Source organism: Oncorhynchus clarkii, chromosome 15 (assembly GCF_045791955.1).
Source record: "Oncorhynchus clarkii lewisi isolate Uvic-CL-2024 chromosome 15, UVic_Ocla_1.0, whole genome shotgun sequence".
Classification (NCBI taxonomy): domain Eukaryota; kingdom Metazoa; phylum Chordata; class Actinopteri; order Salmoniformes; family Salmonidae; genus Oncorhynchus; species Oncorhynchus clarkii.
In genome coordinates this window covers 23,212,061-23,228,280 of record NC_092161.1, presented here as the reverse complement: position 1 = coordinate 23,228,280, position 16,220 = coordinate 23,212,061, and the positions used below count along the sequence as shown (strand labels likewise).

The 16,220-nt window shown below is 46.3% G+C and overlaps 1 protein-coding gene across 1 annotated transcript in view; it reads right to left on the bottom strand.

The window, feature by feature from the left end:
• Positions 1-674: 674 nt before the first annotated feature.
• The window catches only part of LOC139367073 (glucose-fructose oxidoreductase domain containing 1), a 39,005-nt gene continuing 23,459 nt past the window's right edge, over positions 675-16,220 (bottom strand). Inside the window, exon 2 of the mRNA XM_071105078.1 lies at positions 675-4,991. Coding sequence (XP_070961179.1) covers positions 4,069-4,991 — 923 coding nt within the window. The 3' untranslated portion in view covers positions 675-4,068. The remainder of the gene's footprint in view (positions 4,992-16,220) is intronic.

The following is a 16,220-nucleotide window of genomic DNA, read 5'->3' as shown; positions in this document are numbered from 1 at the left end:
TCTCAAGTTTTGAAGGAGCATGCAATTGGCATGCTGACTGTAAGAATGTCCACTAGAGCTTTTGCCAGAGAATGTAATGTTAATTTCTCTACCAACGTCATTTTAGAGAATTTGGCAGTACATCCAGACCACGTGTAACCACGCCAGCCCAGAACCTCCACATTTGGCTTCTTCACCTGCGGGATCATCTGAGACCAAACACCCTGACAGCTGATGAAACTGTGGGTTGGCACAACTAAAGAATATCTGCACAAACTGTCAGAAACCGTCTCAGGGAAGCTCATCTGCATGCTCGTCGTCCTCACCAGGGTCTTGACCTGACTGTAATTCGGCGTCGTATCCGACTTTAGTGAGCAAATGCTCACCTTTGATGGCCACTGGCACACTGGAGGAGAAGTGTGCTCTTCACGGATGAATCCCGGTTTCAATTGTACCAAGCAAATGGCAACGTATGGCGTTGCGTGGGCGAGTGGTTTGCTGATGTCAACGTGGTAAACAGTGCCCCATGGTGGCGGTGGAGTTATGGTGTGGGCAGGCATAAGCTACGGACAACGAACACAATTACATTTTATTGATGGCAGTTTGAATGCACATAGAATCCGTAACGAGATCCTGAGGCCCATTGTTGTGCCATTCATCTGCCACCATCACCTCATGTTTCAGAATGAGAATTGTTTTTATTTTTTCACCTTTATTTAACCAGGTAGGCTAGTTGAGAACAAGTTCTCATTTGCAACTGCGACCTGGCAGAATTCAGGGCCCCATGTCGCAAAGATCTGTATACAATTTCTGGAAGCTGAAAATGTCTCAGTTCTTCCATGGCCTGCATATTCACCAGACATGTCACCCATGTTTGGGATGCTCTGGATCGATGTGTTTTCCAGGTTGCGACAATATCCAGCAACTTCGCACAGCCATTGAAGAGGAGTGGGATAACATTCTACAGACCACAATCAACAGTCTGATTCAACTCCATGCGAAGGAGTCGCGCTGCATGATGGAGGTCACACCAAATACTGACTGGTTTTCTGATCCACGCCCCAACCTTTTCGTTTCAGGTGTCTGTGACCAACAGATGCATATCTGTATTCCCAGTGATGTGAAATCCATAGATTAGGGCCTGAAAAATGTATTTCAATGGACTGATTTCCTTCCATGAATTATAACTCAGTAAAATCCTTGCAATTGTTGCATGTTGCGTTTATATTTTTGTTCAGTGTAGAAGAAAATGGTAAGGTGCCTCTAGAGCAGTGATCCTCAAACCTCTCCTCGGGGACCACCAGCCATTCCACGTATTTGATCTATTCCACCTGATTCAACTTATCAACTAATCGTCAAGCCCTTGGTTGCATTCCCCTGGTCAGAAGTTGCATGACTCAACCAATGGTCACGTGCCACCTCATCAACTGTGCCGTCGGGCACCAGATTGCTCTAACATATGTGGTTATCTGATACGCAAAATACCCATCCAGGCATTGTAATAACTGGCATGCGTCCTCAATGTCTGGGCAGAGAAACGCAACCCTTGACGAGGTGAATCAGGAAAACATTTGGGGGTTCCAGAGGAGAGGTTTGAGGAGGACTGCTCTACGGCACCTTAGCAAGATGTAGGATTAAGCCTAAATACACATGGGTGCTGGATCAAACCGGCAAAGAGACTCCTCTCTACTTTGCATTGATCCTTTCTCTCCTACATTGATATTACATGATAATATGTTTGATTCAGCATATGTTATAATGTGAAGTGTTTGCAAGGGTTTACTTCAAGTGTTTGATTTAATTTAGTCCCCATTTCTTTCCTGTCATATATGTAAAGCTATAGAGTTTTATCCAGACTGAAAGACTGGGGACTAAACCACGGTTCCTACGTCCTCCCTATAAGGCCTCAACAGGGGACTTCTTCTCCTGTTCTCTGGGTGCAGCTTTAGAGGAGCATTGTTTGAAACAAGGCCATTGACCCGGGATAGGAATATAGGGGACTAACAGAGAGAGTTGGAAAGAGCACATTTTTAGACGTTGCTCTATATCTCCATCCTTTAAATGGCAAAGTCCATCAAGTAACCGGGGGGGTTCTTATACCATAGTGAGCAACTTTGGAGAGTTTATTCCAGTATAATTTTTTCCAGGTTTCATTGAAAAGATCAAGGCATGTTTATGGTATAAAGGTCCTCAGTGGACAAAGGGGAAAGTCTACAGTATTGATAAGCTATTATGATCTGCAATGATATAACAGGTGACATCTTATCATGTTTCTATGCAGAACACATCATGGTCACCCATCAGAGTGAGATAGTATTTACAGAACTTGGGAAAGGTCAGCGGGCATGTGAGAAGCTTGTCTTGTTGGCTGAAAAGCTACTGAAAAAAATAACTTGCACGACACAAATGCCAAATAAACTAACTGGAGCATGGTCAGAAAAATATGAACCGTTCCAAAACCCACTGTCAAACACAATATAGCACATCGATGAAACATGAATACAGGGAAAAATGGCCGACTGGACAGATAACGGTTAAATAGCTACAAATCTTAAAATGGCTGCACCTATCAACATTTATTACAAATTAGGATCACATGATTAAAAAATGTCTATATACGCCAACCAAAGTAGTCATTGTCTTCAGACATCCCACAGTATGGACCAACACACAGAGAAACGGAATACTAAAAGGCCTCTCTTACCTCAACTGTCACCCACGAACTAGACTTCTTCTCCCGACACAGTACGAAATCAGTCCAAAATTAAAAATAAATAATTTTATACTGAACAGTGTGTGTATCAAAACATGTTCCAGTTCCTGTCTTTTGCAGATAGTTTAAAAACAAATAAAATACATACAGTACATTTATATCATGACACATTTTAAACCATATTCACTTTTTTGTATTATACAAGACCGTGGAAAAGTAGGCAAATGCAGATGGTGATATACAGTAGCATCATTTGAGAACACAATCAACATTGGGGAAACAATAAGATCGAGCTTGAATAAAATACAAAAATGTTTTGGCTTCGTGAATTTATGCTACTGTACTACCATTATCTCTTGTTACCTGTGTGGATAGTGATGTGGATAGTGATGAGGTGAAAACCAGAGGTCTTCTCAAAAAAAAAAAAAAATAGGCCATGTTCTACTTGCCCTTCTGTTAGTAGTACTAAGCTACATATTCACACAAACTATAAAAGAGTCACAAAACACTAGCCTTTACAAGCAGATGGGAATGTTTCATGCGTGGAAGTGTCCCATTCATGCACTAACCCAGAGGGACACTATTACTGATTGTTTCACTCTACATCGTTGCTGTTGTGTAAGAAGCTTTATCGCATGCACCGCTAACCTAGCTGGCTAAGCTAAGGATATTAGCTTAGCAACAGGCATGACCTTGAGATTGAAAACATGGGGATAGAAAACATGTGCCTAGGTTTTACTCACAGCATAGCATGGGATTGCACCACCATCCACAGATTATGTGTCGGTCTATTGCATATGGACGTTACTACAAAAACGAGAAGCAGGCAAAAAAGGCATTCCCTTGATTCAGGCAGGATGACATAATTCTGAGTGCGAATGAGTGTGGACCCATCACACTTTTTTTTTGCTTAGGATGACTTAATTCCACTAGCCTGGAGCTCTGATTGGATTTATTGCATACTTAACCGGAGGAGGGGACCTCACTAAAAGCCCTACCAGACAAACAATTGATTTCGCTGCGTTTTTCTTCTCTGGTTTCACACACAGCAGACATACACAGAGACAGGGTCCGAAGCCCCCTGGGGATTAAACATTCACCTCTCTAGAGGTACAGTTAAACCACTGTTGTCCCGAGTGTAGCATCCATAGCAACGGCTTTTTCTTTTTGGAGGTGCTCTTTATTCCTCCACTTTCTCAGAGTCACGATGCACGGCGTAGTGATTCCAGAATAGATCATGCAGAAGAGAGGACAATGAGATTGGAGAGAGTTCATCACTGTTCACATCTTTTTTTAGGGTAGCGAACCAATGAGGGCACAGTGACAGCTCTCTCACCCCCAGTCTCTAGCACCAGACAGCCATTTAGGTGCCAGTGCTAGCAGTAGAGCGACATCCTGCTGCGCCGCATGGCCTCGCTGATAAGGTACGCCGGGCTCACCTCGGGCTCCTCTTTCATTACCTCAATGTTCTGCCACTCGCCGCACTGGTTGGACTTCTTAATGGTGTCCACCACGCACAGTGCGTACAGGCAGTCCTCAAATGTGGCCGCCATAGTCAGCGGCCTTTCATCCCACGTGCGCCGGTCGTCCTGGTCCTCAAAGGCCTGACGCACCGCCTGCACCATACGGATGGTTCCTGTCAGGTAGGGCGAAGGGATGTCACTGAAAGCCTTCTCCGGTAGGGAGGCCTTCTCCAGAGGGGTGCTGTCTTTCAGAAGTAGCTCCGGCCCTCCCTCCATGGTGTTCTTCTGGCCGTACAGGTCTGTGCCGCTGACAGTCAGCCGGCCCACTGTGCCCACCACGATCACCTCCTGGCGGAAGTCACCAGGCACGTTGAAGTTGAGTGTGACGGTGCAGCAGGCGCCGCCCTCCAGCACCATCTGGAAGGTGCAGAAGTCGTCACTGGTGATCTGTCGGATGCCGCAGATGTGCTCCGTCTGCTTGACGAAAGTTTTGAGGAAGCCGTGCACCTTGGCCGCCCGCTGGCCCGTGAGAAAGGTGAGCAGGTCAATGATGTAGCTGCCTACCGAGTGCAGCCCCCCACCGCCCATCAGGTCGTCACAGCTCCAGTTGTACTTCTTACCCAACAGGCTGCCGCTGTGGACCTGGGCCTCGCAGACCAGCAGCTCCCCCACGTAGCCCTCCTCCACTAGCTCCTTCATGCGTACGAAGGCGGGAAGGAAGCGCAGTACGTTTCCCATGATGCTCAGCAGCTTGGGGTAGTACTGGGCGGCCGACATCATGCGAAAGGCATCCAGTGGGGTGGCGGTTCGGTCACAGATCACATTCTTACCGATACCTAGGTAGTGGGAGAGAAAGATGCCAATGTTACTCACACGTAGACATATCCTCCTCTCCATGAAAACATCACCTGAAGAGACATTAAATCAGTGCAAAAAACAGATACCTTGACTAGCTGACACAAATATTCCAACATAGCCTCTCCAAAACTATATTAAACCCACGGGTCAACAAGTGATTCTGAAAATGAAACATGAGAAAACATTCTAGAAGCTTTGTCAATACTGTTGTTTTTCTGAAAGGAAAGAGTCAGTCTGTCTGTCATGAGTGTACCTACTGTACAGATAGGGTTGACTTTAGACTGCTGTGGGAAGCAAATGAGAGTGAAGAGACCAAGCGGATGAGGAGAGGGAGAGAGAAACCTCATTAGGCCCTCTTTTAATTCCACTACTTACCAACCCCCCAGTGGTGCTGTGCTCACAACCTCATTACAGACATCTATGAGGAATACAGCTGCTGCAAAAAGAACGCTGGGCAAAACATAGCTTCTATGAACCATGTAACAGCAGAGGAGGGAGAGAGAGCGAGAGAGAGCGAGAGAGAGAGAGAGCGACTATTCACACACTGCCCTGACTGTGCCACGAGAAAGGCTAAAACAATTAACATAGAGCCGCTAATAGCCCATTACACTATTACGCTCAAGGGCACATTACTCCGAGCTGAGCAATTACCCTATTCATAACTCTCAGTGTCTGCAGTGACTTTGAGAAACAAAATGGACACCAGACAGCCAATAAAATAAAAGCAATGGGGAATTGTGGGTGGCCAATCAAAAGATTGTATATACAAAAAAGTTTTTAAAAAAAGACCCTCCACCACCCAATGGTAATGAAAGCGTTCTGGTAATAGAAGGCCAATGGATACCCCCCTACACCACCTGATTCCTGGCCAGCCTGCCCCCCATGAACACAATGCCCCCTGTAATTAATCCAGTCACATTGATGAACAGCAGGGGTGGGAAAACATCCAACCCCTTCAAACCCCCTCCTTTGCCCATTCCACATCCCAACCACCCCTATTTAGAGGCACCAATCACTTCCTAAATATCCCCCCAACCCATGTGAAGAACAAGCAGGCGGCACCCAGAGACGTTTTGGAACTGAAACTTCCCAGCTAATCTCCCATTAGCGCCGAACGACTAGATCCAGCCAGGCCAGGAAATTAATCCCCTTGACCCAGTTCTCCGGTGCGATGGAAAAAACCTTCCCCTGGACAAAGGCACCGAGGCTGGCTACAGTGCACCCTTATCGAGGAGGCCTGACCCCAGGCCTGCACTACTGCGAAAAGTTAAGCGCCGCCGGCACTCAGTTAAACAACTTGGCACATAGGCCTGCAGTGAGTGAGAGCTAGTGACAGACAGCCAGGCTGCTAGCGAAAAGCTAAACTGAGCCGGTCTTAGCCTAGCCTATAATGTTCCTGTCACAATTTCTCACGCCTATTTACAAATCCAGCTCACGCTGTGTTGATGCGTTACGTCTGACGCCTTTACTGTGCAGACAGCTCTTCAAGTCATGAGTGGCCTTCCCCTCACTTCCTGTCTGAAAGGTTGCTAGCTAGTTTCTGGAGGTCACACTGAAGGTCATCAGTCGAGCTCAACAGCACCTGAGTGGAAAGGGGAGTGTGTGTATGAGAGCAAAGCTAGAGGGAGCGGGATTGAGTGTGAGGAAGACAATATGCAGAGGACATGGAGAGGGGGAGAGAATGAAATCGAGGTGCACATGTGAGTGAGAGAGAGCTAAAGAGAAATCAACCAAGAGACGGAAAGAGAGAGAGAGCGAGAAAGAAAAAAGGTGGAGGAGAGCTTATTCCATCATGTGGCCTGCGGTACACACTTCCTGCAGTTGTCCCCAGGGTGCTGCTGGCGGATTAGAGAAACCAGTCTAGCGCTAATGACTAAAGCTTTGCAACAGGCAGACAGAGGCTTCTTACAGCCAGGGCACATAGAAATAGAGGAGGTCATTGCTAACTGTGTTAGCCAACGCTAACTAAAGTGAAGTTTCCCTAGTAGAAATACAGTACTAACTGTGTTAGCCAATGCTAGCTGGGGTGAAGTGTGCATCTCACAGGTAGTGTCTAAGTCCCAGTGGGAGTCCGTTAATGGAGCAGAAAAAGCCTCTGGCATCGCAGAACAGCCCCTTACCATCAATAATGCATGTTAAGCGCCAGGCATACAGTAGTTCAAAGAACCCACTAGCTGTGCCTGACAGAGTGAGGAAGCTGGCAGTGGGTAGTGGGAATTCCACCCCATGCTAAGCATGTGGTCGACACCAGATTGCCATTTCAGAGGGCAGAGCTGACACTGCCCTTCTCGTTAAACCTAACATGGGTTTTTGATGTTTTGAAGTCATCAAGTGTCACGAGTAGCCATAAACATCCTTGGGTGCTTTTGATTTTAAGACGCCTGTCAGAATCACCTACTGTACATGAGACAATCCCGTCATCTCAATGATTCTCATGTCTCCCTAGAGACACCCAGTCTATGACTTTAAATTTACTAGACAAGGACTGTAGGTGAACAGAGACATATTGAGTCTCAATATAAATTTTTCATCACAGTCTCAATAGCCTGTCATAGGCAGAAACTGTTTTTAAAATATATTTTTTTATATAAGCTACTACTGTTCACCAACACAAAAATGTTGACGGCATTAACACAAATCCATGTTTAAATCAGAGTGAGTCATGAGGTCTTATAGCTCTGGTCAATAAGGAAGCATCTACTGGATCATCTCCTATGGGACATAGTCTACACATTCAATATTAACAGCACTTAAGCAATGACAACTTCTTACATCATACAGTAGCACGATAAAGGACTATTTGATAGGAGAGGCAGCAGAGAAAACCTCAATAAAATCTGGGCCAACAAAACCCACAAATTCAAGCATGGAAAATGAGCAGCGAACACTGTAAGACCACTGATTAGCAGTAAGCCACTGGCATGTGGACACCACACAGCTTCAAGATCAGTCATGGTTTCCAATGGGCGATGTGCCCATTTCTCTTCAAAATAAAACTATTCAAACAGATCTAATATGAATGAGCAGCCTAATTGTCACTAGGCTCCAAGAATTGCATCTTCATTCTCAATTACCCATCATCTGTCACTGGGAGGAATTAAACGTGAAAAAGGAGGAGAAGGGGGGAACCCACTTAACGCCACAGAGGTAATCACACATCCCTCCAGTCATCAACGCTGGAGAAAGGAATACAATGCAAACTGATGGCTACACCTAACTTACACCTATCTAAACTCAGCATAAAAAGAAACGTCCCCTTTTCAGGACCCTGGCTTTCAAAGAAAATTTGTAAAAATCCAAATAACTTCACAGATCTTCATTGTAAAAGGTTTAAACACTGTTTCTCATGCTTGTTCAATTAACCATAAACAATTAATGAACATGCATCTGTGGAACGGCCGTTAAGACACTAACAGCTTTCAGACGGTAGGCAATTAAGGTCACAGTTATGACCACTTAGGACACTAAAGAGGCCTTTCTACTGACGCTGAAAAACACCAAAAGAAAGATGCCCAGGGTCCCTGCTCATCTGCGTGAACGTGCCTTAGGCATTCTGCAAGGAGGCATGAGGACTGCAGATGTGGCCAGGGCAATAAATTGCAATGTCCATACTGTGAGACGCCGAAGACAGAGCTACAGGGAGACAGGACGGACAGCTGATCGTCCTCGCAGTGGCAGACCACGTGTAACAACACCTGCACAGGATCAGTACATCCGAACATCACACCTGCGGGACAGGTACAGGATGGCAACAACAACTGCCTGAGTTCCACCAAGAACGCACAATCCCTCCATCAGTGTTCAGACTGTCCGTAATTGGCTGAGAGAGGCTGGACTGAGGGCTTGTAGGCCTAGGGGCACAAACCCACCGTCGCTGGACCAAACAGGACTGGCAAAAAGTGCTCTTCACTGATGAGTCGCGGTTTTGTCTCCCCAGGGGTGATGGTCGGATTCGCGTTCATCGTCAAAGGAATGAGAGTTACACCGAGGCCTGTACTGTGGAGCGGGATCGATTTGGAGGTGGAGGGTCACAGCATCATCGGACTGAGCTTGTTGTCATTTCAGGCAATCTCAACGCTGCGCGTTACAGGGAAGACATCCTCCTCCCTCATGTGGTACCCTTCCTGCATGACATGACCCTCCAGCATGACAATGCCACCAGCCATACTGCTCGTTCTGTGTGTGATTTCCTGCAAGACAGGATTGTCAGTGTTCTGCCATGGCCAGCGAAGAGCCCGGATCTCAATCCCATTGAGCACGTCTGGGACCTGTTGGATCGGAGGGTGAGGTCTAGGGCCATTCCACCCAGAAATGTTTGGGAACTACCAAGTCCATGAGGAGGAGATGCACTGCAGTACTTGATGCAGCTGGTGGCCACACCAGATACTGACTGTTACTTTGATTTTGACCCCCTCTTTGTTCAGCGACACATTATTCCATTTCTGTTAGTCACATGTCTGTGGAACTTGTTCAGTTTATGTCTTAGTTGTTGAATCTTGTTATGTTCATACAAATATTTACACATGTTAAGTTTGTTGAAAATAAACGCAGTTGACAGTGAGGACGTTTCTTTAGTTGCTGAGTTTAGTTCATTCAGATCTGCAAGAACTGATGGGTTAGGAAGAGGAACTAGGGGTTGTGATCAGACCAGGAAGAGTGACTGCAGAGGGGGTGTTCCCCTCCCCCAATCACTAGACTTGTCCCAGATGTGTCACTGTCACAAGTGTGACTAGGATAGTAGTGCCACACCTCGCCATAGTGAGACACCCCATGCCTCCTAAATCCCTCTGCTGACCGCATTACCTCAGGGCTTAAAATACACACCTGCGTATCACCATTCCATATCCCCCTGGAACAGAGGCAGGTAAAACTGGTTCTGTCTCTTCTATGGGGCAAACGAAGACGTGTGATGCACAATAGATGCCTCTTAGCCTATCACAGTGGCTTGCTCAGATTGCACTCTGATTGAAAGAGAGGGGGATTATGGGAGAATATGGAGGTGGGTGTAAATGAATTGTGCGCTCAGAGAAGGGTGAAATGCAGCAGCAGCATCATTATGACAAAGGGCCGGCGGGCTTCCCGTGGCGCTAGCTGTTCTGCTTACCGCTCCACTGTGCCAGATAAATCCCAATATTCTAATGACCAACCCATCCCCACCAGATGTACATCAAGGAGCCAGGGCAGGCGTAACAGGAGCAAGATAAGCCCTGGGAATAGTGTGTTTGGTATTAATGATGGTACAAAAGTGACATACAGACGCACACAACTGCACAAACACTGCATAGACACTATATAAACAAAAGTATGTGGATTCGGCTATTTCAGCCACACCCGCTGCTGATGGGTGTATTAAATCGAGCACACAGCCATGCAATCTGCATAGACAAACATTGGCAGTAGAATGGCCTAGCTAATGAGCTCAGTGACTTTCAATGTGGCACCGTCATAGCATGCAACCTTTCCAACAAGTCAGTTCGTAAAATTTCAGCCCTGCTGGTGCTGCCCCGGTCAACTGTAAGTGCTGTTATTGTGAAGTGGAAATGTGTAGGAGCAACAACGGCTCAGCCTCAAAGTGGTAGCCCACACAAGCTCACAGAACGGGAGTGCCGAAGCGAGTAACGTAAAAATCGTCTGTCCTCGGTTGCAACACTCACTACCGAGTTCCAAACTGCCTCTGGAAGCAATGTCAGTACAATAACTGTTTGTTGGGAGCTTCATGAAATGGGATTCTTAGGCCGGGCAGCCTCACACAAGCCTAAAATCCCCATGCACAATGCCAAGCATCGGCTGGAGTGGCGTAAAGCTCTGTGCCATTGGACTCTGGAGCAGTGGAAACGTGTTATCTGGAGTGATGAAGCTTCACCATCTGGCAGTCCGACGGACAAATCTGGGTTTGGCGGATGCCAGGAGAACGCTACCTGCCTGAATGCATAGTGCCAACTGTAAAGTTTGGTGGTGGAATAATTGTCTGGGGCTGTTTTTCATAGTTTGGGCTAGGCCCCTTAATTCCAGTGAAGGGAAATCTTAATGCTCCAGCATTCAAGACAATTATGTGCTTCCAACTTTGTGGCAACAGTTTGGGGAAGGCCCTTTCCTGTTTCAGCAGGTATTGGATCCGGGAACTTCGCTGGCCATGGCAGAACACAGACATTCCTATGCACAAAGCGAGGTCTATACAGAAAAGGTCTGTTGAGATCGGTGTGGAAGAACTTGACTGGCCTGCAGAGCCCTGACCTCAACCCCATTGAACACCTTTGGGATGAATTGGAAGGCCGACTGCGAGCCAGGCCTAATCGCCCAAGATCAGTGCCCGACCTCGCTAATGTTCTTGTGGTTGAATGGAAGCAAGTCCCCGCAGCAATGTTCCAAAAAACTTCCCAGAAGAGTGGAGGCTGTTATAGCACCAACTCCATATTAGTGCCCATGATTTTGTAATGAGATGTTTGAAGAGCAGGTCATGTAGCGTATATTGACAAAATATGTAGTGCAAATTCATGATGGAAAAGCACAATAAGGCAAAAGCACGTGTCATGCACAAGCTGCATAAAATGACAATATGTACACCGAAGTGCATTGCAGTCCAATTACGCACAAACACACTTATCTAGCGTCCGTGCACATTAACAATAAGGTTGAGGAAGGAAACCAGAGGAGGGTGACTGTAGAGGAGGGGAAATGGGATTTAGGTGGTGGTGGAGGAAGCTTGTTACAGAGAGAGCAGAAGCTAGAGGCCGTCTGTGTCTGTGGTATTGAATTACAGGTCCCCCTAGGCAACATAGCCTATATCACACCCTGCACCATCGATCCACACCCAGCTGCAGCAGCAAACACACCCAGAGAGGAGTGTCCACATCCAGGCACACAAGACAGGTCAAAAACCTCTCTTCTGGGATACTGGACAGAGAGCCGTAAGGCTAATGCTAATTATGGTTGGAATTTAGCTGGTAGTTGTGTTTTCACCTCCACACAGTTAATAACCAGAGCTCCAAATTAGGCTAAACGTCTAGGGGTAGAGCTGGAGGAAAAGCCTGGCTAACAAAACTGGGCAACAACTGTACTGACCGAAAGTCCAATGTGGAAAATCCAGGTGGATTTAAATGGATGCTTCTGTGTGACAGCTGAACACAAGGCCCCCTCTACTTTAGGATGCCAAAAATAGAAACCGGGGGAAAACCGGTCAATCATGAACGCTGTCATGTGCACATGCTTCTCTGAGGCAGAGTCAAGACAATGTGTGTCTGCGAGACAGATTGATCTTCAGATAGGAAAATGACAGCTTTTATAGTGTGGAACAGGGAATACCAGATCAGTTGCATTCAACCAAAATGGATCTTCCACATTTAAACCCCCACCCCTCTGAATCAGAGCGGTGCTGGTCGCTGTCGTCCAAATCATCGGCGCCCGGGGAGCCGTTGTTGTTGGGGGTTAACTGCCTTGCTGAAGTGCAGAACGGACCATTTTTCCACCTTTCCTGCTCAGTGATTCAAACCAGCAACCTTTTTACTGGCCCAACACTCTTAACCGCTAGGCTACCTGCCGCCAGTGGAATTATGCTGCTGTTTTACAGGAGCTAACCCGCTGTTACCTTGCAGTCTTTTTCACTTGTGGATGCTATATGACTCTGTGTGCGTGTGCGTGTGGTGACGCAGTGTACAAGACTAAGTGGAATGAGTGGGCTTCCAAAGATCAAAGTGTGTCGTCTGCTAGCAACCCGGTGGAAAAGTAATTAGCCCAGCCATTGAACACATGGCCACAATGTTCTGCCCAATCAGTGTTTAATCAACCAAGGCTTTTTCAGAAGCTTACAGACTCATTATCACCTTACACTGGTGGATTGGAGAGAATGTGCTGATATCGTTGGTAATGATAAAAAGCTGCAGAAGGGGGGGCAAACAAACAAAATCCATTATGATTGTATGAACGAGCAAAGATAGTGGCTTTAACTCAAAGCAAAGACACAAAGATATAGACTAGCTAATGGAGTGCCAAACAGTAGATGGCAATGAACTGAATCAAACGTATGCTAAGAATGTGCAACATTCTTGGTCAGTAGGACAGAAAACTATTTCTCTGAGGAAGTGCTGACAACAACCTCTCCCTCAACGTGATCAAGACAAAGGAGATGATTGTGGACTACAGGGAAAAAGAGGTCCGAGAACACCCCCATTCTCATCGACGGGGCTGTAGTGGAGCAGGTTGAGGGCTTCAAGTTCCTTGGTGTCCACGTCACCAACAAACTAACATGGTCCATGCACACCAAGACAGTCGTGAAGAGGGCAGGACAAAACCTATTCACCCACAGGAGACTGAAAAGATTTGGCATGGGTCCTCAGACCCCCCCCCCCCTGCACCACTGCTACTCTCTGTTATAATCTATGCATAGTCACTTTAATAACTCTATCTACATGTACATATTACCTCAACTAACCGGTGCCTCCGAGCATTGACTCTGTACCAGTACCCCCTGTATATAGTCTCGCTATTATTATTTTATTGCTGCTCTTTAGTTACTTGTTACTCTTACTCATAACTATACATTTTTACCTGCAATGTTGGTTAGGGGCTCGTAAGTAAGCATTTCAGTGAACACCTGTTGTGTTAAGCGCTTGTGACTAATTCAATTTGATACTACCCTTGTAATTACCAGACTGATCACTGTGCAGCGAACAATCATGTAAGCTTGCGAGATCAGGCGGCTTGCGAGGCCATGCTGATAAAGGGATTTATCTGAAGTGAAAAGAAATCAACCAAGTTGAGCTACAAACCTCTGCGGTAACCATGTTGTAACCATGTTGTAACCATGTTGTAACCATGTTGTAACCATGTTTATCATAAAAAGGTGGAATGATACAGAGCCGGCCAGTCACTGTATTTCACTGGAAGTGTCAGATATGCAGAGTAACTGGGCATCAGGCCACTATCATCCTAGGGATTTTACAAATAGGACACGTTTAGAAAACACATCAGCTGTCAGAGGAGGGAAGGATACGACAGAAAGACGAAAACCAGACACCCGGCAACAGGCTCATCTTTCTGCTGTTTGCCCAAATGTAATTTGTCTTGAAGTAATTACAAGAGGGAGGAGGTATTACTGAGCAAAAAGAAAACAAGTTATTCTCGCTATATCCTCAAACAAAGAGCTTCCTGCTGACTAATTTGCTCTCATTGTTCCATTGGGTTTGCCTCCTCCAGTCCAGTGCCCAGTCAGACATTAGTATGTAAATGTCCCATCCAAGGAGTGATGGATAGGCCTATCTCCAGGGACAGAACAATGTTTGCTTAACTGGCCCTGAAACAAAAAACGACACAGCAAAGGTAGCTCCAATGGCAGTGGGAAACGTTACCCAACAAACCACTTTCCTTTCTCCCAGGCTCTGACCCTCTTAATCTGTGCCCATTAGTGCTGGGATACGCTCACTAACTGACCTTTTCCACCACAACTAACCAAATAAACAAAACAAGACACCTACACCATACTTTTACATACTGGTCCCTTGTGGGACTCGAACCCACAACCCTGCCGATGCGTTCGCCATGCTTTACCAACCAAGTCACACAGGCCCTTAATGCTGTATTACAAATGGAATGGGTCAAATATAATAGCGTCCAATGTCAATAGGTCTGGGACATTTTCTGCTAGAACAGGGGCTTTGAAAAGTAACACCTATTTACATCTGGCTGTGCTCATAAAGGGTATGGATGATGCTAGGAGCTTCAATAGCTAGCGGTCAAAGGCCGTGCTGTCTGGATGATGATGATGATGATCGAGGGCATAAAAATTTGCCAGATTTTACTCCCACTAATGCCCCGGAGCCATTAACAGAGCCTTCCCACATGCTTAGAGTGCAGCCATTACATTGCATAGATGGTGCATACTGATCAATTTAAAAGGACAGTGAATTCATAATAGATGAAGCACTACCACAACATCTGCCTTTGCATTTAGTAGCAGCATACAGTAGTACAGGCATTGACCCTGCTGGTCATCTATGAACGTTTGAACATCTTGAAGAATGATCTGGGCTTAAATGGCCATGTACTCTAATAATCTCCACCGGGAACAGCCAGAAGAGGACTGGCCACCCCTCAGAGCCTGGTTCGTCTCTAGGTTTCTTCCTACAGTAGGTTCCTGCCTTTCTAGGGAGTTTTTCCCGAGCCACTGTGCTTCTACATTTGCATTGCTTGCTCTTTGGGGTTATAGACTGTGTTTCTGTATAAGCCCTTTCTGACATCTGATGATGTAAAAAGGGCTTCATAAATACATTTGATTGATACAATAGATCTAAAATCAGCAATAACATTAAGGTCCTTTCACTGTCAACTGCGTTTATTTTCAGCAAACTTAACATGTGTAAATATTTGTATGAACATAACAAGACTCAACAACTGAGACATAATCTGAACAAGTTCCACAGACATGTGACTAACAGAAATGGAATAATGTGTCCCTGAACAAAGGGGGGGGTCAAAATCTAAAGTAACAGTCAGTGTCTGGTGTGGCCACCAGCTGCATTAAGTACTGCAGTGCATCTCCTCCTCATGGACTGCACCAGATTTGCCAGTTCTTGCTGTGAGATGTTACCCCACTCTTCCACCAAGGCACCTGCAATTTACCAGACATTTCTGGGGAAAATGGCCCTAGACCTCACCCTCTGATCCAACTGGTCCCAGACGTGCTCAATGGTATTGAGATCCGGGAACTTCGCTGGCCATGGCAGAATACAGACATTCCTGTCTTGCAGGAAATCACAAGACCGCTCCAAATCGATCCCGCTCCAGAGTACAGGCCTCGATGTAACTCTCATTCTTTCGACGATAAACGCAAATCTGACAATCACCCCCGTTGAGACAAAACCGCGATTCGTCAGTGAAGAGCACTTTTTGCCAGTCCTGTATGGTCCAACAACGGTGGGTTTGTGCCCATAGGCAACGTTTTTGCCGGTGATGTCTGGTGAGGATCTGACTTACAATACAACAGGCTTTACAAGCCCTCTCAGCCTATTGCAGACAGTCTGAGCACTATTGGAGGGAGTGTGTGTTCCTGGTGTAACTCGGGCAGTTGTTGTTGCCAAGCTGTACCTGTCCCGCAGGTGTGAAGTTCAGATGTACTGATCCTGTGCAGGTGTTGTTACACGTGGTCTGCCACTGTGAGGACGATCAGCTGTCCGTCCTGTCTCTCTGTAGCATTGTCTTAGGAGTCTTACATT